At 36.8% G+C, this 27,127-nt stretch overlaps 1 protein-coding gene across 1 annotated transcript in view; it reads left to right on the top strand.

Moving 5' to 3' along the window:
- The first annotated feature begins 398 nt into the window (after window positions 1–398).
- CEP85L (centrosomal protein 85 like) overlaps window positions 399–27,127 on the top strand; it is a 154,910-nt gene continuing 128,181 nt past the window's right edge. The window contains exons 1-2 of the mRNA XM_030853595.2: window positions 399–715; window positions 21,447–21,608. Of these exons, the coding sequence (XP_030709455.2) occupies window positions 643–715; window positions 21,447–21,608 (235 nt within the window). The 5' untranslated portion in view covers window positions 399–642. The remainder of the gene's footprint in view (window positions 716–21,446; window positions 21,609–27,127) is intronic.

Here is a 27,127-nt window from a genome sequence, read left to right as displayed (position 1 = left end):
TTCTGAGCTATGCCCTGCAGGCTCTGAGGGATTACCCAAGGTGGGGGGGGAGGGGAACCAAAAGACGAGGCCCGGGGCCAAGTTTCCTCCCTCTCCTCATCTCGCAGGGCTCGGGGATGGGGAAGGAGGGATGCCGCTGGTGTGTCCGAGCGACTATTTGCCACCTGCGGAGAAAAGCGGAATAAAGGTACCCACTGGTACCCGTCCGCAGCCCCGCCCGGCGCCGCGCACGCCGTTTGTAAGCGCCCGATGCCCCGCCCCCACCAGGCCCCGCCCCTCCCCGGCTCGGGTTCGGGCTCCCCCAGCGGAGGCGGGGCGGAGAGAAGCCGCAGCTGCAACTTCGCCTGGAGCCTCTGAGGCTGGGCGCAGCTGGGGACCGAGTCGCCGACATCGCAGAGGCGCTGCTTCCCCGGCCCGGGCCTCAACCGAGCCGGCTCGACCATGGCAGCCGCCGCCGCGGCGAATCCGGCCCCTGCGCTCCCCGCCCGTCGCTGATCGGCCGTTAACCAGCCCGCCCGCTGGTCCCCCGCCGGTGCCGCAGCGGCCCAGGCTTCGGACAAGTTTCCGCCGCCGGAGGCGAAGGCAGGGAGGACGGACGTGGGGAGTCGGGCGCCCCCGGCCCACTCGGCGCTCCCGCCCGCGATGTGGGGGCGCTTCCTGGCCCCGGAGGCCGGCGGCCGGGACAGCCCCGGCGGAGCCCGCAGCTTCCCGGCGGGTAAGTAACGGGACAGGCCCCCGACTGGGGTGGGGGTCGCGGCCGACCGCGGCGCCTCGGGACCCCGCCAACGCTCCCCTCCCTCCTCAGGCCTGGTTTCCCCCTGGCCGCCCGCCCCCGACGCCGCTCGCCAGCTCTCCAGCCCGGCTTCTTCCCGGCTGCTGACGCCCGGCCCCGCGGGCTGACTTCTGGCGCCCCGCGTCCCCGGCCCTGTCCGCCCTTCATCGCGGCACACGGGCTCGGCGCGGCTCGGTGTCCGGGCCGCTCCTCCTCGGGCCGCAAACCGGGCGCCCCAACTTACAGCTCGCTTGGGCCTCCTCGGGTTAGGCTTTGTTGTGCGTCCTCCTCCCTTTTTCTCGTGGGGTGTGTGGCCGACGTGGGTAACGGGGCTCACGGAGCCCCGGGCGGGAAGGTCGCTGCGACCGTGCTGCAGCGGCGGCGGCGCGGCGCGCGCCAGGGGGACCGGGATCTGCTGCAGCCGCGTCCACACACCCTACTTTAGGGCGCGTTTTGGGGCGGAAGGAGGCTGCTGGTGATGCCTTGGCTGCAAGTGCCCGCCGAGGGGTCCTGCCCCTCACTGCGACCTGGTCACCGCCCAGCAGCCCTCTCTGGAGGACATGTCCTGCCAAAGCCAGTCGATCTTTGAGCAATAGGGGTGTTAATCCGTTTGCCTGTCCCTGGCCCTTTCAAGGAAAATTGGGGGTTTGCCGCGTTGGGTGTGTGAAGAGAGCTGTTTGTAACGCACAGCCATTTCATGCCTTTTATCACTTAAAAGTTGTGTAGGAGCCGCCAAATTAGGATAAATCGTCCCCTAATTTGTGATATAAAAAATAAGGCTTGGGTTGCCTGTGACAGGTTATCTGACGTTGACGGTTCTTTCACGCACTTTAATCTTAATTGAATTTTGAACCCCCCATGAGAAGCTGCAAGTTATATGGATCATTTATCCAGAAAAAACCGCCATATGTACTTACACAAAGATTTTCCTACAACTTTAGATGCTTCTAGGACTCCTGTTAAGTAACCTTCTTACACAAAATGAGCCCTACTTGTGTAACTGACATTTTGGTATACATTTTCAAAGCTGTTTGAGAAACAAAAAAGCAGAAGCATTTGGAAGTGGTTTTTTGTTGTTAGTATTTTTGCTATTTAAAAAATATCAGGCACAAACTTAGATTTCTATTAAAATTTCAAATAATGCAATTCTGTGATAGTTTAGAAATTTGTGATGTGGGGTTTTTTTTAGACATATATAATTTTGTCATCTTTATTTAGGGTGTAATTGACAAATAGAAATTGTATTGATAGATACATTTAATATGTGCAACTTGGTTTTGATATACACCCACACACACACACACACATTGTGAAATGATCTCCACACTCAAACTAGTTGACATATCCATCACCTCATAGTTACCGTCTTTTTGTGTCGTGTGTTTGGTGAGAAAACTTTAAGGTCTACCCTCTTAATGCATTTCAAGCATACAATACAGTATTGTTAACTGTAGTAGCATACTGTACGTTAGATCTAGACATAAAAATGTTAAAATCCAGAGTTAGATTTGAAATCATTCTCTTAAATTTGGTCCTGCTGCAACACTTTTAGAAATAATAGAATTGAACGTAGGCATGAGTTTAGTAAAAAAAAATCATATAAGTAGGAAATTATTTTCTCTGAAATGTATACCATTTGTCCTAAGAAGAGGAGACAGCACTTGAGAGGTTTTTGATGCTCACTGGGTGCTTACAAACTCTGCAATCAAAGTAACTTCAGTGAATGAGAAGGTACTTCATTATCCCTAGAGGCTGGAGGGAATGGTTTCAGTTTATCTGTACATGTCAGAAGCCATCTGTAATGTCTTTGTAACCTAACCTCTTAAACTTTATTTGTAATAATAACATGTTTGAAGGCTTAATATTCCCCAAGCATTGTATCCATTTTTCCATTGTTTTCTATGAAGAAGAAAACATCATAGTGCTTAGAAATTTTTAATTAACTGAAGGAAGGACTTTGAGGTTATATTGTACCCTCTAAACCTTTGTTGTGACAAAGAATATAGTGGAAGAAGATACTTTATAAGTACTACCCAATTTTAATAAATTTGGACAGTATGTCTTTACAACAAATATATTTTATCTAACCTTTGACAGTGATAAACCTTTGGTAAGTCAGGACATGCCTTTCCAATAAAATTTTTTTTTCAGTTATATGCTGAGAATAGATTACTTTTACAAAATAGTGATATAATTATGTTTATTTTCTTCTTGAGCCAAGCAAATCTTCAAAATTTTTTTAGTTTAAAAATTTATACCTTAGATGAAAAACTTGTGTGGTTTCTTTAGCAAATGAGCAGACGGTGAAGGTCAAGATAATGACCTCTGAATTGGTTCATGTAGGCATTTTTTCTTAGAATTTAAAGGGAATTTATATATTTGAAACACTGTCCAGTATTATCTTTTGACTACCTTGAGTGATTTTAGAGCTTCTCTGAAAGCAGAAGGAACCAGTCTTCTGATTGAATTTATCAGCAATCATTTTGGTTTTGATGGCCTGTGTGAAGACAGATATGTAAATTATTTCTGGTATTTAAATGAGTTTGTCTCAGTAAGTGGGTTAATTCTAGGTGTCCTAAAACTGGTTTGTTTATACAGTTATGTAACTAAAGGGAAAACCAAAGGTAATGTAGAACCAGTGTTCTAAAAAATTGGAGAAAACTTTCTTTTTAAGGTAATAGCAGTTAAAACAAGTGGGACTAATTAGCGTGGTTTGGAAAATACTGAACTTTTGACCTTTTCTTTAGGATTTAATTTTGTTTTGGCTTTACCCACAGTTTTTCAGCTTTACAGAGATAATTGTTATAAATGAATATTTTCTTATATGTCCCTACAAAGATCAAACAAAAGGCCCCTCCCCCTCCTTTTTTTTTTCAATTGGCAAGTGTGGTTAGAAAGCTAATTTTAAATAGAACAAATGTTATGTCTTTTATGCATTTGGTTGAGTGCATTTGAGAAGATCCTGTTATTCAAAATGTATAATAGTTTCAAATTTGGATGAAAGATAGATGTATTTCCCTTAGGTTTTAAAAATCTAGTATGATATGGGGATATTTTGAGTACTTAAGTATACTGAATTTGTTCTTTTTTATAAATCATACTTTCAAAATATTAATACATTTAACCCTAAAACATTTGGAGGTAGGATATGATAGTTTTAAAGTGTGCTGAAGAGAAAATGCTATAGAAAATACTTACATGATCTGAAGAAGTGTCATTTGTTCAGTGCCTCAAGCTTTAAATCTGCCTTTTCCTAGTTGATTCCTGGCCATAAGGTATTTAGTAATGTCATAATGATGGTGGTAGTAACTGGTATGATTATGTCAAATACAAAGTTTTTCTGTGGTTCTGAATTAAATGGACCCAAAAGTACTCTGATAACAATGAAACATAACTCTTCTGCCTAAACTCATTTGGACGTGTTCTTTTATAATAGGCTTTGGGGGATGAGGGGTGAATCTCAACTTTAGTGATGACTTTTGTGAAATGAACCTGATTATTACTGATAGCTTCTTGGCTTGAATGAAGCTGGTAAATTAATCTGAGGCCAGACAGTAAATGGTGAGTTCAGCCTCTGTTGTGAATGTTTCTGTATGTTGAGAACAGAAAGTTTTTACACAGTCTTGAATTTTCTGACTGGATGAAATGTGTATATTTGTACTCTGAGAAAAAGATGAAGAAATGAAGGCTGTCAGATTTTACTGAGTTATAGCTTAATTAGTTCCTTCAAATTGTATATTAAAAAATGAACAATGTGATCATTTAGATAACTTCTAAAGCTACAATGAAATACTAATTATTGTTACTACTTAAGGATATATATATTTTACACTGGCAAAATAATATTCTACAAAGTGGAATTTATTGTATAAGGTCATTCATTTTAAGAACGGGACTGATCAACATAAAAGAACATCAAATTGCTCTTCATACTAATATTTTACTTGCACTTTCTATTTTTCTTTAATTAAAAAAAATTCATTGTTGTTACCTAGCATAGTGCTTGGCAGGTACATAAGTACTTGGTAAATATGAGTCATTCTTTCAGTAAACATTGTGTGGTAGGCATTGTACTAGGTGCTGGGGATACATCATTGAACAAGAAAGGTAGGGTCCCAGCTCTAAGGGAACTTACATTCTAGTAGGGAGGAAACAGTCTGTAAGTAAACTAACAAGATAACTCAGCTGATGTTAAGTACTGTGAAGAAAAGGGAGCTGGTGAGATGGTGTGGGTAGAGCTGGGTAGAGAAGGCCTCCCTGAGGAGGTAGCATTGCTCTGAGACCTGAATGATGAGGAGCCAGACATGGGGGCAGGAGTGTCCAGGCAGAGCGTATAGAAACAGCTCCAAGGTGGAAATGAATTAGGGGAGCTTGAGGAATATCAGAGGTCAGTGAGTCTGGAGCACAGTGAGTAGGGATATGAGGTGAGGGAGGCCTGATGTAAGGCATCGTAAGAATTAGTAAGAATTAGGGGTTCTTTTCTGTGTGAGGGGAAGGCAGCTGTGGGTGGGTAGGGGAGATGACTGTTCATTCTTTCGCTCAGCACACTGAGTGCTACTGTGAGGCAAACCTCGTTCTGTGTTCTGTGTCCTGGGGAGATGAAGTAGATATCCCTGTCCTTGGTGTTTATAGATCACTCCTGGCTGTTTTGTGGGGGAAGAAATTGTGGCGCAGTGGGGGAAAGATTGGCAGTAGGGAAGCCGGTTAATAGGTCATTGCGGTGATTGGGTGAGAGATGATGGCTTGGATCAGAGTGGTAAGATCGGATTGGAGAGAACAGAATGGGTCTGGAATATACTCGAGAAATAAAGCTGACAGGATTTACTGATGGTTTGGGGGTGGTAAATGAAGGAAGGAGGAATCAAAGACGATGTCTTAGTTGGGGCTTCAGTAATTATAATGGATGGCGGTGCCATTTTCTGAGGTGTGGAGGAATGTGAGGAAGATAAGTGGAATTAAGGGTCCTGTTTTAGCCGTGTGGCGTTTGAGATGCATTTTAGAGGTTCAGGTGAGAAGTTGGGTATACAAGTCTGCATCTCAGTGGGGAGATGGGAAGGTGGAGGTAGGGATTTTGAGAGTTAGCTGTGTCTAAATGATGTCTAAACGTGATCACATAGAGTATGGAGAAGGCAGCAGAGGTTACCGTCTTCTGGTCAGATAGAGGAGGAGGAGCCATCCAACGAGACTGAGAAGGAGCAGCCAGTGAAGTAGGAGTGCACCCAGCAGGGTGTGGTGTTCCAGAGGAGAGGAGACTGAGGAAGGAGTCTTCACCACCAGAGCCGCATGCTTCCAAGAGGCCATGTAAGACGAGACAGAAGAGGATGGACCAGTGCCACTGCATACTTCCAGTGAGAGACTTAAAAAGTTAGAACTAGTAGGGATTAAAGACTCTCTAATCGAGTCTGCACATTTTATTACATAGAATTGGTACATAAGTTCCCAGTGAGTGTTTGGGTTGCTTTCTTTGCCCTTACCACCTCTCAAGCTAGGGCGACCAACTATCTGGGTTTGCCTGGGACATTCAGTTTTAAAACTAGCGGTGGTGTCTCCTGGGATGCCTTACATTGAACAGTCACTGAGTCTTGACTATAGGATCCTGCCTAGGGCATCTGAACTGGTGTAAGGTTTTAAATTACTTTAAAGATAGTAGATTCAAGATCAGGAACTTTGTTTTATGCCCTCTTTACATAGTAGATGTCTTCATTGCTTTATTGATGCTGTTTTAACACTAAAAGTTCAGAGTTCTGAAGTGAACTCTAGTTTTTAGTTAACCTTCTGAAAGAGAATGGGATGAAAAATTTGGACTACATTTCATGTAAAGTTTAAAGTTTTCTATGAGGTGCTTTCACTGTCTTGTAGAGGCAGATATTGTGTGTTTATTGATCATAATCAATATACATTGCTTTGTCATGACATTACTGAAGCTTTTTCATTAATTCTGAGCATCCCATCTCATTTTAGGAATAATGTACTGAAAAGTTTAACTAGAAGTTAAGTTTTTAAATTAGGGGGTGTTATTTATAAATTTTCTCAAAACTTTATTTTGGAGTGTTTTAAAACTAAAGTTTTGTTTTCATTTTGGCATTTAAATGTATTATGTAAAGCACTTAGGCTCCTAAGTATCAGAAAACAAAAGGCTAATTGAGAAATAATGAGCTTACTGTGTTTTCTTTGGAGGTCAGTGGCTATGTGAATTTTCATTAGGTCTAGCAGCATTAGGTCTTAACAACTTTATTTAGGAATGTTTATTTTTATTGGGGCTTTTATTTCCTCCTGGGCTGATGATCCTTCTTAAGTTTGGACATAATTTGCTACCATGTAGAATATTTTCTCTATTAATTGATATTGTGAAATAGTTATATTCAAAGACAAAGGTAAACCCCTCTGGAATACGACTTGTTATACTCCCTCACATTTGTAGTGGTTTTATTAAAAAAAACCTCTTATTAGTTTTTATCATACCTCATTTTTTTCCAGTTTATAAACAGAAACAAAGGCTTATGAGAGACTAAATTAAATATGTGGCCCTCATTCCAAATAGCTACCAAAATACTCTTGAATACAGCATTTCATGTAACCAGAGTATAAGATAGGAATCTTTGGCCTCTCCACATATTGAAATCAACAGGCACATGATTTTTTTCGTAGAAGGAGATGGTCTTACCTTTGTTGGTTGCTACCCTGACGCTCTTGAGTTCCTTGTTTTATATCATGAGTGAATATTACTGGTTTGAATTCATACTTTTTATGTGAAAGGTGAACCACTTATTTATCCATCTGATCATTGTTCTTAATTGAGTTAATTTTAACCTCCACCTGAACCAACCTAGTTTAAAACTCTTCCTTGTTATACTCAAATTGAATGTAAGGACATTTAGAATCACATCTGAAGACTATAGTCTTATACCTTTTGTGGTAATATTTTTTTAAATTATTTTTATTAATTTTAGTAATAATAGTACTAATAAGTAGTTTTAATAGTAATAGTTAATGAACTTCCAGATTTCTTTTTTATATTTAGAAAGCAAAGAATACTAGGTGTTGATTACTTAAAATTCGATTTAAATCCTTAAATGCAAGAAAGCCAATTAACTTAGATTGAGGTAGATTTTTTTCCAGTTTGATTGAGGTGTAATTGATATATAACATTGTATTAGTTTAAGGTGTACAATATAATGACTTGCTGTATGTATATATTGCAAAATGATTACCATAATGAGTTTAGTTAATGTCCATCACCACACATAGTTATGTTTTTTTTTCTTGTGATGAGAACTTTAAAGATTTACTAATTTTAGTAACTTTTAGATATACAGTATAGTATTGTTAACTATAGTCGCCATGCTGTACATTATATCCACAAACTTATTTATCTTATACCTGGAAGTTTGTACTTTTGGACCACCTTCACCTGTTTCAAACCCCCACCCTCCCACCACCTGCCCCCGGAAGCCACAGGTCAGTTCCCTGTCTCTATGAGTTTGTTTGTTTTTAGATTCTACATATAAATGAGATCATACAGTATTTGTCTTTCTCTGGCATATTTCGTTTACTGTAATGCCCTCAAGGTCCATTCATGTTACAACAGGATTTTCTTCTTTTTATGACTGAATAATATTCCATTCTGTACAAATGCATTTTCTTTAGTCATCCATCTGTTGATGGACCCTTAGGTTGTTTCTGTGTTTTGGCTGTTGTAAATAGTGCAACAGTGAACATGGGGGATGCAGGTATCCCTTTGAGATAGTGATTTCATTTCTTTTGGGTATATACCTGGAAGTGGGATTGCTGGATCCTGTGGTAGTTCTATTTTTAGTTTCTTGAGTAACCTCTGTACTGTTTTACGGTGGCTGCACCAATTTACATGCTCACCAGTAGTGTACAAGTTTTCTCTTTTCTCCACATTCTTGCAAACACTTGTTATTTCTTGTCTTTTTAATAATAGCCATTCTAACAGGTATGAGGTGCTATCTCAGTGGTTTTGATTTGCGTTTCACTGCTAATTAGTGATGTGGAGCACCTTTTCATGTACCTGTTGCCGTTTGTATGTCTTCTTTGGAGAAATGTTTTTTCAGTTCCTCTCCCCATTTTTTAATCAGATTGTTCTTTTTCTATTGAGTTGTATCATTTACTTCTACATTTTGGCTATTAACCCCTTATAAGATAGATGACTTGCAAATATTTTCTCCTATTCAGCAGATCGCCTTTTCATTTTGTTGATGGTTTCCTTTGCTGTGCAGAAGTTTTTTAGTTTGATGTAGTGTACTTTTTATTTTTACTTTTTGTTGCCTTTGCTTTTGGTGTCAAATCCAAAAAAATCATTGCCAAGATTGATGTCAAGGAGCTTACCCCTGTATTTTCTTCTAGGAGTTTTACAGTTTCAAGTCTTACATTTTTAACCCATTGAGTTGATTTTCATGTATGGTGTAAGATAAGGTCCAGTTTCATTCTTTTGCAGGTGGTTGTCCAGTTTTCTCAGTTCCATTTATTGAAGAGACTATTTCTGGGCCCTTTATTCTGTTCCGTTGATCTATTGTGTCTGTTTTTATGCCTGGCACTTTAAAAAATATCTTTACATATTAATTCATTTAATTATCACAACAGCCCTATAGGATAGATACTATAATTTTTTTTCTCTTCTTACATATGAAGAAACTGAGGCACAGATTGGCTAAGTGACTTACTCAAGATCTCACTGCTTATGAGAGTGGTACAGAACTTGAACCCAGGCAGTCTAGTTTCATAGTCCATATTCTTTTCCACTAAGCTATACTGTTAATTCTATAATTAAAGAAAAGTTAAAACTATTGGAGTCACTTACCCTAGAGATAAACAGTACTGAAATGAAGTAGAAGAGTAGGATGAATAACAAATATCTCTATATTATGTTTCTTTCACTTTAGCTAGGTATTTTCCAGTGTAGTACAACATTTTCTGTTTTTGTTTTCCTGATTACTATTAATGTGAGTATTTTTCTTGTGTTTTAATGTTCTGTTTTTTGGTGCCTTTTGACGCTATTGAAAATTGTTTTCCCACATTTATTAGGAATTTTGGCCAACAGCCTTTCAAATCACTTATAATTATTAGTGATTTATTGTTTTGTTTGTTTGTTTTTATCTGCATTGGAAAATATTTACTGATCTTTAAATAGATACTTAAATGCAAACTGGCTCAAGGGATAGTTTAAAATCTCCTGGATTTTAAAACAAACAGACAACAACCAAAAACAAAATGAAACACAAAAACACCCTGTTTTAATCCTTCTAAAACAAAGACTATTTTTAAGATCTAATTATAAAGCTTCCAAAATTTTAATTTTATGCCAGGAACATTTATTGGGTACCCAGTAGTTATAATGACTACATTTATTGAGACCCTGTCTTAACTGTGCAGCTCTGTGCTAGAGACTAAAAATGTTGCCTTTTGGTGAGGAAGAAGTAAGTCATATACATATGGGTTAATATAATTTAGTAAATGCTGTTATGGTATTTTGAGTGATATATTGGGAGAGCACAAAGTAGTAGTTATTTTAATACCACTTGGAGAAATCAGAGAAAACATTTAGAGCAAGTTAATTCTGAATCAGGACTCTTAAAGAAGAGAGAGAAGAGAAATAGCTTGGAGTCAATGAAAGAACCTGATCTGTTTGGAGGCAGTGGTTAGGTATGTGCAGCTACAGAGTGTAGAGGAGCTGATGTGGGAGGGGTAGGATTGTAAACTCTGAGAAAATGAGGTTGCCAGTTGAAGAACTTTGCCAAAGTTAAGGAATTTGAGTTTTAAGCAAAAGAATGACGTAAATATATTTTCTGATAGTAGGGTAGAGGCTGGCTTGGGCAGAGTTACTCCAGCAGGACATCTGTGCAGCAGTTCAGCCAAAAGACATATGATCTGTGACAGTGGGAAGAAGAGGAGAGAACTAATTCAGTGAATACTTCTGAAATGGACTGAAGAGTTTCAGAAATGGATTAGGTGTATGAGTTAAGGAAAAGAGATTGTTGTTGTTGTATTCCCTGCATTTATTTCTTTTTAACTTGGTTTCTATTGATAGAATTGGGGCAGTTTGAAGGCTACTGTTCTGAACTTTGAGGAGAAGTACTTGTTAACATTTCAGAGATGTTATATTGTGAGATTTGTGTATCTTATGTCAAATAAGGGTAAATATGATTTGATATTTTCTTTTTTTTCTGTTTTATTTTATTAAAAAAGGTTGGTCTCAGTGCACTGAATGGGTGATAACCTGCATTTTAAAAGACACCGTAATTTGTATTCATAGTTTGTATTGTACATTCAGCTTTTTATTTACAACTATAAATCTGCTTTGTCAATGGTGTTGTTTATTTTTTTGGCTTAGCATTGTCATTTTAAAAATTCAATAAGATTAGTTCTTGTAAGTGCAGTTACAATTATGTTAGCATATTGTGGAAGACTTGATGTTGTATGCATTTTTGCTTCCAATTTAGAAAAAAAGCTTCAGAAATAAAATAAAATATAATAGGTTACTTATTCATTTGATGCTAATCTTCCTGTTTTTCCAATGTGAGAAATATTAGTAATTATTAAATAAGTTATCCCTGGGCGTTCAGTATTCTATTTAAAATTATTGAAATTGGTATTAAAAAATGTAATGTATTGCCTTCCAAAGAGAAGTCCCAATGTATGGTGTCTTGGGAATCTTTGCTGTTCTTGCAGAAATGCATCTTTGTTCTAGAGAGAGCGGATTCTACACAGTCATTCAGTTGCTCTAATATGATAGGACCTAGGTAATACTTTATTTCAGAGATCACTGAGCCTTAAAGTTTGTTTTTTTTTACATACCTAGAAATTGAGTAATTCCCTTTTAGTAGTGTAGTCTTATAACTATTGTGTGAGAAAATTTTCCTTGTATCACCTGGTAAACATATTCGTGTCTAATTCTGACTGCTTTGTGATTCTGGATTATGTTGAATAGAGACACGCCATGTCATTCTTCTCAGATTGAATTCATTCAATCTAAATGAAAGATTAGAATGTTATTTCAATCATGACATTTTGTTAATTATCTTCAGTGTTCTAGGCACATAAAATATTTGATCTTTTTAAGAAAGTAGTAGTTATATTTAAAGGTTAAGACAAATGTGAATTCAGGCTAGAGGAGATCACCTTCTAGAGATAATTTCGTCATTTTGGGAAACCTGAATGAACTGCCTATTCCTTTAAAAGGAAAAGTTTAGCATAAATAAGATCATTGTGATACCATCATAAGCAAATTAAAATGTCTTACTGATTTAAAAGAATAAGATGCTGTTCTGAATAGGACATGTTTTCCCCATTGATTGATCGAATGATTTGTCTGATGTGATTGGACTTATTATATGCTTCCTTCTTCTAGAGTTCTTTTGATGAGGATACCTTCCTAGAAAAAGGACTGCACTGGTCTTTTGTCAAAGTATATGAGTTGCTGTGTTTCCCCGGTAGACTCTCCTACAGCTTTAAAAAGCTTCATAATTTTTTTCTTCTACTGGACTAAATTAATTGTGATATTGAAACAGATTTGTAGCTATCAACCAAAACAAAGAACCAGTCTGTTCTAAGTTCTTTACTTTGAAGAAATTTTTTTCCTTTTAAGTGTATAAATATAATTCATTTTGTGAACATTAATTTGTAGTTTTGAATTTTTAAACATTTAAAAAAAGTTAAGGTAGTTTGATGTGTTAGAATGTACGCATTTTGTTCCAAACTAGGCCAAGTAAGTTGTATACCCATTTCCCAGAAAACATATCTCCAAAGACTTTCATTAATAGTTACTTAGAACAGGTATAGAATAACTAAGAGGTACTTAATAAGTAAATTATTTGGTTTATTAGTGGTGGGGTTTAAGGATTAAAAAAATAAAGCTTATTTTTCTGATTATTAAAGTAATAATACAAAGCATAAAAGTCAAAGAAATTACCAGTAATCTTACCATCTAGGGAAAACCACAGGTAGTATTTTGATGTATTTCTTTCCAGTTGCTTTATGCAGTTTTTTTTGTTTGTTTGAATGTTTACTGTGTGCTGGCTGCAGCACTGAGTAAGATCTGGAACACATGGTCCTTGCCCTCAATGACTATTACTACAGTCTAGAAGGAGGACAGATACAGGTACAGATAACTTCAGTTTGATATGGTGAGTGCTAAGCTAGAAACAGGCAAAAAAAGAGTTCAGAGAATTCCTAGACAATATGAAATCTGAGGTTATTTGTGAACTTCTGATTTATTAAATTTTATGTCATACTTAGATTGACAATATAAACATTTTATACTTTTAGGTCTTCACTATTTTAATGGCCAAAATTGTGTTCCCTTCTCTATTTTGGTTTATTTGTAACAGTTCCTTATTAGAAATAACGCTTAAGGAACATTCTATAGCCCCATTGTCCCAAATGTTGGATTCTTTTTTTTTAAATTTAGCTTTATTGAGGTATAATTGATAAATAAAATTGTAATGTATTAAAGTGTAAATGTGATGTTTTGATACATATATACATTGAGAAAGGATTCTCATTAGAGTTGGTTAACACATCCATCACCTCACATAATTCCTTTTTTTTTTTAGTTGAGAACATTTTAAGTTTTATTCTCTTAGCAAATTTCAAGTATACAAAACTGTTGTTAACTATAGTCATTATATTCTACATTAGATGCTAAGACTTAGCATAATATTCTATTGTGTGTGTTTTTGTGTGTGTGTGTGTGTGTGTGTGTGTGTGTGTCTTTGGAAAAATATCTATTCAGGTCCTTTGGCCATAGTTTATTTGGGTGTTTTTTTGCTGTTGAGTTGTTCTTTATATATTTTGTATATTAATCCCTTATTGGATATATGGTTTGCAAATATTTTCTCCCATTCTATAGGTTGCCTTTTCTTTTCTTTTTTCTTTTCTTTCTTTCTTTCCTTTCTTTCTTCCTTCGTTCGTTCGTTCATTCCTTCCTTCCTTCCTTTCTTTCGTTTCTTTTTATGATGATTTTCCTTGCTATTCAAAAGCTTTTTAGTTTGATATAGTACCATTGGTTTATTTTTGCTGTTGGTGTCAAAATCCAAAAAAAATCATTGCAAGATCAATGTTAAGGAGCATACCTGTATGTTTTCTTCTAGGAGTTTTATGGTTTCAGGTCTTATGTTCAAATGTTTAATCCATTTTGAGTTCATTTTTGTGTATCGTGTAAGATAGGGGAACAGTTTCATTCTTTTGCCTTTGGCTATCCCGTTTTCCTAACACCATTTATCCTTTCCCCTTCGTATATTCTTGGATCCTTGATAGTAAATTAACTCACTGTGTATGCATGGGTTTATTTCTGTGCTCTCTGTTCCATTCCAGTGATCTGTGAGTCTTTATTTAGTGACAATACTGTTTTAATTGCTATAGCTTTATAGTATAGTTTGAAATCAGGATGTTTGATGCTTCCAGCTTTGTTCTTTTTCAGAATTGATTTGGCCATTCAAGGTCTTTTGTGGTTCTATACAAATTTTAGCATTGTTTTTTCTATTTCTGTGAAAAATACCATTGAAATTTTTATAGGGATTGCATTGAATCTGTGGCTTACTTTGGGTAGTATGGACATTTTAACAATATTCTTCCAATTTGTGAGCATGAAATATCTTTCCATTTATTTGTGTCTTCTTCAGTTTCTTTCATCTCAAGGTATTATAGTTTTTGATGTGTGGATATTTTACTTCCTTGGTTTAATTTACTTCTTAGTCTTCTTTTCAATGCAATTGTAAATGGATTGTTTTCTTAATATGTCTTTTCAATAGTTTGTTGTTAGTATATAGAAACATAACTGATTTTTATGTATTGATTTTTGTATTCTGTAACTTTACTGAATTTGCTGATTAGTTCTAACAGTTTTTTGGTGGTTTTCCATATATAGTATGTCATATGCAAATAGAGACAGTTTTACTGCTTCCTTTCCGATTTGGATACCTTTTATTTCTTTTTCTTATCTAATTGCTCTGGCTAGGACTTCCAGTACTTCATTAAGTAAAAGTGGTGAGAGTAGGTATCCTTGTCTTGTTCCTGATCTTGTTCCTCAGCTTTTTCACTGTTGAGTATGATGTTAACTGTGGGCTAGTCATATATGGCCTTTATTGTGTTGAGTTATGTTCCCTCTGTACCCAGTTTGTTCAGAGTTTTATCTTGAAAGGATGTTGAATTTTATCAAATACTTTTCCTACATCTTTTGAGTTTATATGATGTCTATGCTTTATGTTGTTGATGTGGTATATCACATTTATTGATTTGCATATGTTGAACCATTCTTGCATCCCTGGAATGAATCCCATTTGATTATGGTGTATGGTCCTTTTGATGTGCTGTTAAATTAGGTTTGCTAATATTTTGTTGAGGATTTTTGTATCTATGTTATTAGGGATATTAGCCTGTGATTTTCTTGTAGTGTCCTTGTCTGGGTAATGTAGTGTCCAGTATAGGGTAATGATGGCTTCTTAAAAAGAGTTTGGAATTATTCTCTCCCTTTCCATTTTTTAGAAGAGTTTGAGAAGGATTGGTATTAATTCTTTAAATGTTTGGTAGGATTCATTCCCTGGTGAAGCCATTTGGTCCTGGACATATCTTTGTTGAAAGGTTTTTGATTATTGATTCAATATCTGTACTAGTAATTGATCTGTTCAGACTTTCTTTGTCTTCATGATTTAGTCTTGGTAGGTTGTATGTTTCTAGGAATTTATTCATTTCTTCTAGGTTGGCCAATTTGTTGGCTTATGATTGTTCATAGCAGTTTCTTATGATCCTTTGTATTTTTGTGTGAGCAGTTGTAATGTCACCTTTTTTATTTTATTTGAGACTTTTTTTTCCCGTAGTCATTCAGGCTTGTCAGTTTTGTTTATCTTTTCAAAATAGCTTTAGTTTCATTGATCTTTTCAGTTGTCTTTTTAATCTATATTTCATTTATTTCCACTCTGATTCTTCTTACTTCCTTCCTTCTTTAAACTTTTTTTTTTTTTTTTAGCGTCACCACGCAGCTTGCAGTATCTCAATTCCCTGATCAGAGACTGAACCCGGGCCACGGCAGTGAAAGCCCGGAATCCTAAATTAGTTCCTTCCTTCTACTAAGTTTGGGGTTAGTTTGTTCTTTTTCTAGTTCCTTAAGGTGTAAAGTTAGATTGTTCATTTGAGCTTTCTTAATGTTGGCATTTATCACTACAAACTTCCCTCTTAGAACTGCTTTTGCATTCCGTAAGTTTTGTTATGTTGTGTTTCCATCATTTGTCTCAAGATATTTTTTGATTTCCCTTTTGATTTCTTTTTTGACCCATTGGTGGTTTAGGAGCATGTTGTTTAAGCACCACATATTTGCGAATTTTCTGTTTTCTTCTTTTAATTGATTTATTTCATACCATTGTCATTGGAAAAGATGGCTGGATATGGTGTAAATCTTCTTAAATGTAGTAAGACTTATTTTGTGTCATAAGACATGATCTGTCTTGGAGAATGTTTCATGTGCACTTGAGAAAAGAAATGCGTATTTATATGCTTTTTCTATCTCTATATATCTGTAGGAAGAGATTTATTGTAAAGAATTTGTTCATGTGATTATGGAGGCTGGTAAGACCCAAGGTCTGCTGTGTGAGTCAGCAAGCTGGAGACCCAGGGGAGTCAATGGTTTAGTTTCAAATTGAATTTGAAGGCCTGAGAACCAGGAGAGCTGATGTTGGAGTTTTATTCTGAAGGCTGACAGGCCTGAGACCCAGGAAGAGCTGATGTTTCACTTCCAGTCCAAAGACAGGGAAAAGCCATTGTTCTATTTTGAAGGCCTTTAGGCAGGAAGAATTCTCTCTTTATTGGGGGTGGGTCAACCTTTTGTTCCATTCAGACCTTCAGCTGGTTTGATGAGGCCCATCCACATATGGAGGGCAATCTGCTTTACTCAGTCTACCAATTTAAATATTAATCTCACCTAAAAATAGCCTCACAGAAACGTGCAGAATGTTTGACCCAGTATCTGGCCACCCCATGGTCCAGTTATGTTGACACATAAAATTAATCATCATACTATGTTTGATGTTGTCTAAGAGTTTTGAACCATACAGGGGAATTCCCTGGCAATCAGGTGGTTAGGACTCTGTGCTCTCACTGCCGAGGGCCTGGGTTCAATCCGTGGTTGGGGAACTAAGATCTCACAAGCCACACGGTGTGGCCCAAAAAATAAATAAATAAACCATACAGGTCAACTTGTTATCGAGTTCAAGCTCGTACTGCTCATTGCACAACAGGCTGTTAAATCGAGAGATGAGCTGTCGGGGCAAGGAATAGTGACTTTATTTGGAAAGCCAGCAAACTGAGAAGATGGTGGGCTCATGCATCAAAGAACCATCTTGCCTGAGTTAGAATTCAGGCTTCTTTTATACTAAAAGGGGAGGGAGTAAAGTCAAACATTTCCTGGTTCCAGTCAGCCTCCGGAGGGGATGTGTTAATTTCTTCCTCCCTGTAGTCATTCACAGGTGGGCCTGGTCAGGATGTTTCTTGCGTGAGCTAAACAGAGGTATTTCACCTTAATGCTCACTACCTGGGAGGCAGGTTTCCCAGAGATGGGCCATTATGTATAATTTAAGCTTATAGGAAACATCCCTTTAGTGATTAACTTGTAATAGAATGCAAAAGTTTCTTCCTTATTACAAACTGAGACTGTTTATTCTGGAAAAAGAAATCCAAAAAAGTTGTTGGTGTTGGTAGTCCTCAGATAACTTCAGTAATGCTCCGATGAATTTTCAGATTTAGAGCAGCAGGACTTGCTAGTATGTGCTCTAGGATGAACTAGAATTTCTTCTGAATAAAGGAATGAATTAACATGCTGGCTGAAGTTACTCATTTTGAGTCAGCTGGATTTTAGAGCATATTTATCTATTAGAATAAATTTTTACTCTCGATCAGGGGTCTGCAAACTAGGGCCCATGGATCAAATCTAGCTTGTCATCCGTTTTTATAAATAAAGTTTTATTGCAACACAGTCATACCCATTCTGTTGTCTACTGCTGCCTTTACCACAATGGTGACAGAGTTGGATAGTTTTGATAGAAATCAAATGGCTTGCAAAGGTGAAAATACTTACTGTCTGACCTTCAGAAAACTTCAGAAAAAGTTTTGTTGAGCCATTCTTCCTGGTAATAGTTAATGATTTAAGACTAATTATTGAAAATCTTCCTAGCTTCTGGTAATAACACCATATCATTATCAGTGTTTTTTTCTTTCTTTCTTCTTTTACCACCCCGTTACTGGTGTGTATGTGTGTGGGGGGGGGGCTGGGGGGGTGGGGGGGATTATATCTTTTTATCTACAAATGGTTTCCTTGGGCCAAGATTTGTTAACAATAAATGGGGTGGAGGTGTTGTGGCCTAAACATGTAATACTACTTTATACAGCTCAAGATGGTTATATTGTCTAAAAGCAAGAGTTTTTACTTTATTTCAGTGGTTTTATGCAGTTTTTGTAAAATTGTTAACCAGGAATCTGTTGAATTTACATATCTTGCTCTATAGCTGGTTCCTTTCAGAATCAAATGTTGATGTAATCTGCAAATCAATATAAGTAATTTTCAGTATTTTTCCCCGGAAGATGATAGTGTATAATCATCATCATCATCGTCGCCATCATCCCTAGTGATAGAGTAAATGTTCTGTAATGTATTTGTTCCTTTAGTAAAACATTGTAGTCAATGTTGACATTTAGACGTAGAGCTCCCTGAAAGCTCCTTTTTCCATATATGTAAATGTACAATCTCTTCCCTAACCATGGAATCATACTATATATGTAGTGATATAAATGCTTTGCTCCCACACATACTTAATATTTTGAATGTCACTACATGTTAAAAAAAAAAGGTCAGTAAAATTATTTTTAGCACTTGAAGATTATCAACTAACTTACATATTTTGTTTCTAGGCATTTATTTTTATTATTAAAGTACTGTCCTTGTGCTTATATATTTTTATACTTCTCTATTACTTCTTTATAAAAATTCCTAGTAGGAGGTCTTACGTTGAAATTTAGGTACATGTTGAAATTTAGATACCTGTTTCCAGATGCCCTAATTTAGAAAGGTTCTATCAGTTTATATACCTACAAAAGTATGTGAACTTTCCCTGCACTTTGTTTGACATTGGTATTTCAAATATTTGCCAGTGGTATTTAATGTTATAGATAATTTAAAAATCTAAAAATAAAAACATTGTTGTCTTTTTCATTTCTCTCATTATTAGTAAGGTTGGACATCTTTTCATATCTTTATTTGCCATTTCCATGTACTACCAGCCTATTTATGTTGTTTTCTGAGTATTCCTTAAAAAATTTCTCCAGTTAATAGGTTTGCACTTGGGAGAGAAAGTAGTGGGCTGGTTGCCCTCTTTGATAATGGTTTAGATAGGACTTTGAGTTGATTTAAAGGAATATTACCTGAGGAGCTGTTTAAAGAAAATATCTTTGGTGCAGATTATAGACAAATCAGAGTTAGAGCAGATCTGGTGACAGAATGCCTTCACCTGGTGCTTTAATGTGTGAGTGCTTAGATGAATTAAGATAAGTCCCATTCTGAGATAGGTCTAGAATCTACAAAGTTTTAGGTGGTTGTTCTAGACCTCAAAGCTGGTAGAAGTGTTTCTTTGGCCACTATTTTTTAAGCTTGAGTTAATTTAAATGTATATGACTTTTAAGGCTGCTTGTATACTTCATAGATAGATCTATAAAACTCAAACTTAATTTATAAATTATATTATAAATAGAAATGAAAGATAATAATAATTTGGCATAATGTTTTATTAGAACTAGAACTTTAATGTTGGGGTTAATATGGTAGAAAATAGCTTCAGGTCTGGTTTTATTATTTTTTTAAAACAATTTAATATTTATTTATTTATTTGGTTGCACCAGGTCTTAGTTGTGGCAGGCGGGCTCCTTAGTTGTGGCATGCTAACTCTTAGTTACAGCATGCATGTGGCATCTCGTTCCCTGACCAGGGATCAAACCCCGGCCCCCAGCATTGGGAGCGTGGAATCTTAAGCACTGCACCACCAGGGAAGTCCCTGGTTTTATTATTAATCTCTTTATATATTTTGATATTAATAAAGAGAATGACTGTTCCTAAGTGTGGTAAAAATGATGTAATTACTTTTGTGGATGTGTTTGTCATTTTGTGATTCTTATGTTTATTAAACTGCTAGAAAGCTCTCCTTGCATGCCAATTTCAGTAGCGTGTAACGTGATAATTCTGTAATGGTGTTTTGTTCCACATCATGATGTTAAGTGGCCAGTCATTTCTGCTTTACTTAGAAGCAACTGCAATTGCAAACATAAAACCCAAATGGGAGTATTATAATTATGTGAAAATATCTGCTTTAAGGTAGCTATTCACATCATCTATAATATGCTTATTAATTTTCAAGGGTATAATTGAATTGAAGGCTCAAAATTCTTGTACAGAGCTTGTTAACTCCCACAAATAAGTCTACAGGCTTCAATTTTAGAGCCACTGTGTTAACCGTTGATAAAAACATGTGCTACTATAGCTTTGTATAAAATTCAAGATTTAAAATTGCTTGTCCTTTATTTCTGCACCTAATTTTTATGACCTTGTAATTAATAGTTCACAGAGTGGCATTGGTCCCTGGGTATGTGTGTGTGTGTGTATATATATATATATATATATATATATTTTTTTTTTTTTTGAGGTACGTGGGCTTCTCACTGTTGTGGCCTCTCCCGTTGTGGAGCACAGGCTCCGGACGTGCAGGCTCAGCAGCCATGGCTCACGGGCCCAGCCGCTCCGCGGCATGTGGGATCTTCCCGGCCTGGGGCACGAACCTGTGTCCCCTGCATCAGCAGGTGGACTCTAAACCACTGCGCCACCAGGGAAGCCCCATGGGTATATTTCGAGTGGCATTGTAGACAGTAAAAGAATGAAGTGAGCAAAAACATAAAATGATGGATAAATCAGAAAAAGACAAATGGAAGTTAAGTAAAAATGGACAACGTAAGTGAAAATAAAGATTATAAGAGAACACTGAAAAGTGATACATTAGCTAAACAATGAAGATTTAATGTAACTCAAAAGGGAAAATTAAACAAAGAGCCAGGAAGATGCTCTGGTGTTAAACTTTTATCAAAAGATAACTGAAGAAATAAAATCAATTAAAATAATGCAAAAGAATTTAAAATTTTAAGTGGTTAGGTTATAGTGGAAAAAAATAGATTTTTTTGACCTTCCATGAGCACATTCTACTTACATTGTCATGCAATATGATTTGATTCGATTTTCCCTGAGTCCCAATTCTCAGCTAATGCCTGTGTCTGGGATCACAGATGCCTAACTATGAAATATTACAAAGCAGAGTGCTGACATTTCCAGATGGATTGATGATAGAGTTGATATTTTATATCAGACAGTAGTTCCATGTATAAAAGTTCAATGTCTATAAGCAGAAATCAGAGCTCTTCAGCCAGAGGAAGCTGCTAAATCAGCATTGAATTTGTGTATGTGTGATAAGTAAGTTTATTTGGTGAATCTTAGATATCACCAATCTATTTAAATTATTTTTGGCAGAAAATAAGCTTATTTTACCTTACTTGCATTTTTTTACAAGGTCAAAAGATGTCTTCTATCTACTCACAGACATTATAAATGTTAACTTCTGCATATTTTCTTTTGTAGGCCCAGATTATTCTTCATCAGCATGGTTACCTGGTAATGAATCATTGTGGCAGGCCACAACTGTTCCATCTAACCAGCGAAATAACCATATCAGGAGACATAGTATAGCTTCTGACAGTGGTGACACTGGCATTGGAACTTCCTGTTCTGACAGTGTGGAAGGTGAGCTGAATTCTTACTGGTTAGACGTGAATCTTTGTAGAATGGCTGTGATTGAGAAAATTCAAGGGATATGTTTTATTGTTCAAAACTAAGAAATTATAAAGTAGTGTTTGAATATTTAATAATGTTCAGTGTTGTTATATATCAAATGAAATTGTTCTTCTGATCGTATTAATTTTTCCTTCATTTTTTTTTGTTTTATTTTGGGTTTTTTTACATCTTTATTGGAGTGTAATTGCTTTACAATGGTGTGTTAGTTTCTGCTTTATAACAAAGTGATTTAGTTATACATATACATATGTTCCCTTATCTCTTCCCTCTTGCGTCTCCCTCCCTCCCACCCTCCCTATCCCACCCCTCTAGGTGGTCACAAAGCACCGAGCTGATCTCCCTGTGCTATGCGGCTGCTTCCCACTAGCTATCTACCTTATATTTGGTAGTGTATATATATCCATGCCTCTCTGTCGCTTTGTCACAGCTTACCCTTCCTGCTCCCCATATCCTCAAGTCCATTCTCTAGTAGGTCTGTGTCTTTATTCCTGTCTTACCCCTAGGTTCTTCATGACATTTTTTTTTCTTAAATTCCATATATATGTGTTAGCATACGGTATTTGTCTTTCTCTTTCTGACTTACTTCACTCTGTATGACAGACTTTAGGTCTATCCACCTCATTACAAATAGCTCAATTTTGTTTCTTTTTATGGCTGAGTAATATTCCATTGTATATATGTGCCACATCTTCTTTATCCATTCATCCGATGATGGACACTTAGGTTGTTTCCATCTCCGGGCTATTGTAAATAGAGCTGCAGTGAACATTTTGGTACATGACTCTTTTTGAATTATGGTTTTCTCAGGGTATATGCCCAGTAATGGGATTGCTGAGTCATATGGTAGTTCTATTTGTAGTTTTTTAAGGAACCTCCATACTGTTCTCCATAGTGGCTGTACCAATTCACATTCCCACCAGCAGTGCAAGAGGGTTCCCTTTTCTCCACACCCTCTCCAGCATTTATTGTTTCTAGATTTTTTGATGATGGCCATTCTGACTGGTGTGAGATGATATCTCATTATAGTTTTGATTTGCATTTCTCTAAAACTACAATGAGATATCATCTCACACCAGTCAGAATGGCCATCATCAAAATGTTTTTTTTTTTTTTTCTGCAGTACGCAGGCCTCTCACTGTTGTGGCCTCTCCCGTTGCGGAGCACAGGCTCCGGACGTGCAGGCTCAGCAGCCATGGCTCACGGGCCCAGCTGCTCCGCGGCATGTGGGTTCTTCCCGGACTGGGGCACGAATCCATGTCCCCTGCATTGGCAGGCGGACTCTGAACCACTGCGCCACCAGGGAAGCCCCCTTCATTCATTTTTTAACTAAACTTTTTATTTTGAAATAATTGTAGATTCACATGTGATTTAAAGAAATAGCACAGAGATTCTATATACCCTTTATTTCACCCCCCATTTAGTATCTTGCAAAGCTACACTTCAGTATCACAACCAGGATATTGACATTGATATCGTCAAAATACAGAACATTCCTATCACCACAGTATACCTTATTCTGCTCACGCCCACTTCCCCTCCCCCTCTTCTTTTTTTTAAATTAATTTGTTTATTTTTAGTTAATTAATTTTTTTGGCTGTGTTGGGTCTTCGTTTCTGTGCGAGGGCTTTCTCCAGTTGCGGTGGGCGGGTGCCACTCCTCATCACGGGGCCTGGGCCTCTCACTGTTGCGGCCTCTCCCATTGTGGAGCACAGGCTCCAGATGGGCAGGCTCAGTAGTTGTGGCTCGCGGGCTTAGTTGCTCCACGGCATGTGGGATCTTCCCAGACCAGGGCTCGAATCCATGTCCCCTGCATTGGCAGGCAGATTCTTAACCACTGAGCCACCAGGGAAGCCCCCCCACCCCTTCTTAACTCTTGGAAACCACTAATCTATTCTCCATTTCTGTAATTTTGTCATTTCAGGCGTGCCCTATAAATGGAATCATACAGTATGTAACCCTTTGGAATTGACCTTTTTCTCTGGAGACTGATCCAGGTTGTTGTGTGTATCAATAGTTCATTTCTTTTTGTTGCTGAGTAGTAGTTAGCAATGGTGGTATTGGATAGACCACATTTTGCGTAACCATTAACCCACTGAAAGACATCTGGGTTGTTTCCAGTTTTTGGCTATTAGAAATAAAGCTGCTCTAAATATAAACATTCATGTACAGGTTTTGGTGTGAACACATGTCTTCATTTCTCTATGGTAAATATCCAGGAGCACGGTAGCTGGTTGTATGGCAGTTGCATCTTTAGTTTTTAAAGAAACTGTCACACTGTTTTCCAAAGTGACTATTCCGTTTCCATCAGCGGTGGAAGTGGATCTGTATGGGTGATCTAACTTTCTCTTCATCCTTGCTAGCCCTTGGTGGTTTTTATTTTAATTAATTAATTAATTAATTTTTTTCTTTGGTGGTTTTTAAATTTTAGCCTTTCTAATAGGAATGTAGTGATATCTCATTGTGGTTTTAATTCTCATTTTCATAAAGATTAATAATGTTGAACATTTTTTCACATGCTTATTTGCCATCTGTATGTTCTCTTTGTTGAAATGTTCTTCATGTCTTTTGCCCATGTTCTAGTTGGATTTTTTTCTTTTGAGTTTTTAGAGTTCTTTATATATTTCAGATACTAATCGTTTGTTGGCTCTTCTGTTTGCAAACATTTTCTTCCAGTCTGGCTTATCTTTTCATCCTCTAACAGTGTCTTTTGCAGAGCAGAAGTTTTTAAGCTTGTAAGTCCAGTGTATCAGTTTTTGCCTATATGGATTGTGCTTTTGGAGTCAAGGCTAAGTAAGAACTCTTTGCCTAGTCCCAGATCTTGAATATTGTTCTTTTTTCTTTTTTCTAAAATTTTAATCATTTTATGTTTTCCATTTAAGTCTGTGATCCATTTTGAGTTAATTTTGTATAATGTGTGTATGTTTGGGTGTCCCTGAGGCCACTCTTAGGCTCAATTATTTGCTAGAACTCAGAAAAGCTGTTATACTAGTGGTTACGGTTTTTTTTTTTTTTACAGTGAAAGGATACAGATTTAAATTAATAGTAGAAAAAGAAGCAAAGGACAAGGTCCAGGAGACAGCAGGTCCAAACTTCCAGTTGTTCTCTCCCAGTGGAGTTGTGTGGACAGTGATTAATTCTCTCAGAAGTGGTGTGTGATACCACATACAGAGTGTTGCTCACCAGGCGAGGTCATCCAAGCCTTGGTGTCCAGGATTTTTACTGTGGGTAGGTTATGTTGGTATGGTTGACTGCCTTTGTGGCTGACCTTAGGCTCCAGCCCTTGAGAAGTCAAGCTGATATTACATGGTTCAAGGCTCCAAACATATATCACATTATTAGCATGGACTATATGGAGTCACTCAAGGTCCCCAGGTAAACAAAGACATTCTCATTAGGCAGGATATTTCAAGGGTTTAGTGGTTGCATCTTAGGAGCCAGACAAGGGCCAAACCTTTCTTGGAATGCGCAGAGTGTGGAAAACTAAGACATGCTGATCCTTTCTGCACAGTGTGAGATTTTTAGATTAAGGTTCGTTTTCTTTGCCTAATAAATCTTGAAACCAGAATAATTCCCACTTTATTCTTTTTTTTCCCACTTTATTCTTTTTTCAAACTTGTTTTAGCTATTCTGGTTGCTTTGCTTTTCTATATAAGTTTTAGAATAATTCTGTCTATATTTACAAAAAATCTTTCTGGGAATTTAATAGGAATTGTGTTGTCCATATATCAGTTTGGAGAGAATTGCCGTCTTTACTCTGTTGAGTCTTCTAATCCGTTAACATGGTATGTTTCTCCATTTATTTAGATCTTAATTTCATTCACCAGTATTGTATACTTTTCAACATACATGTCCAGTACATGTTTTGTTAGATTTATAGCTAAGTATTTCATTTTTGGAGGAGTGATTGTAAATGGCATTTAATTTTCCAATTTTGGTATCAATATGTTAATTGTATCTTGTGACATTGCTGAACTCTTTGGTTCTAGGAGGGGTTTTTGGGTATATTTCTTGGAGTTTTCTCTGTAGACAGTTATGTCATCTATAAGTAAGAATGTTTTTCCTTTTGATATCAGGGTAATACTAGCTTTATAAAATGAAATGGGAAGCGTTCCCTCCTATTTTCTGCAAGAGATTGTGTAGAATGGTGTTAATTCTTCTTTAAATGTTTATTAGAGTTCTTCATCTGGGCCTAGAAATTTATTTTTTATAGTTTAACATCATGAATTAAATTTCCTTAATAGTCATAGAACTATTCAAATTATTTTTCATGTTGGATGAGTTGTGGTAGTTTTTTTTTTTTTTTTTGAGGAAGTAGTCCATTTTGTCTGTTGTCAAATTTGTGAATGTAGAGTTGTTCATAGCATTCTCTTACCTCTGATTTCTGCAGCCTCTGTAGTGGTATTTCCTCTTCCATTTCTGGTATTGGTTATTTGTGTCATCTTTCCTTTTTTATTTTTCAGTCTTGGTAGCAATTTGTCAATTTTATTGATCTTTTCAAAGAATCAGCTCTTTGTTTCATTAATTTTCTCTTGTTTTCTATGTTCAATTTCAGTGGTTTTTGCTCTTCATTATTTCTTTATTACTGCTTTGGGTTTATTTTGCTCCTTTTCTAAGTTCTTAAGGTGGGAGCTTAGATATTGATTTGAAACTTTCCTCTTAAGATGTATGCACTTAGTGCTATAAATTTGTCTCTCAGACAAGGTTTAGCTGTGATTCTCAAATTTTGATATTTTCTGTTTTCATTCAGTTCATTATATTTTCTTAATTTACCTTGAGACTTCCTCTTGACCCCAGGGTTATTTAGTAGCATGTTGTTTAGTTTTGAAGTGTTTAGAGATTTTTCTGGTAACTTTCTGTTATTAAGTTCTAGTTTAACTCCATTGTGGTCAAAAACATACTTTATGATTTTGTTTCTTTTAAATTTGTCAAGATTTCTTTTAGGTCTCAGCATATGGTCTATTTGGTATATGTTCTGTAAATGTCAATTAGATCCTATTGGTTGATGGTGTTGTTGATTTTTTTCTATATCCTTGATGATTTTCTGTTTAGTTGTTCAACTGTTGAGAAAGGAAGTATTAAAAGTCTTAACTATGATTGTGGATCTGTGCATTTCTTTTTTTAGTTTTATAAATTTTTGCTGCACATATTGCAGCTCTGTAGTTTGATGCATATGCAATTAGGATTGCTATGTATTCTTGGTGGATTGGCCCTTTTATTATTATATGGTGTCCTTCTATCTCTGGTAGTTTTTTTTTGTGCTGAAATCTACTTTATCTGATTTAATATAGCCTCTCCAGCTTTCTTTTGATTAATGTTTAAATGGTATGTTTTCTGTTCTTTTACTTTTAACTTGTCTGTAACATTATATTCAAAGTTAAATTGCTTGTAACAGCATACAGTTGGATTTGCTAGTCTCTGTCTTTTAATTGATATATTTAGACCATTTACATGTAATGTAATTATTGATG

The sequence above is a fragment of the Globicephala melas genome, chromosome 14 (assembly GCF_963455315.2).
Source record: "Globicephala melas chromosome 14, mGloMel1.2, whole genome shotgun sequence".
Classification (NCBI taxonomy): Eukaryota; Metazoa; Chordata; class Mammalia; order Artiodactyla; family Delphinidae; genus Globicephala; species Globicephala melas.
Note: the sequence above shows the minus strand (reverse complement) of the source record. Positions and strands in the feature narration are given on the sequence as shown.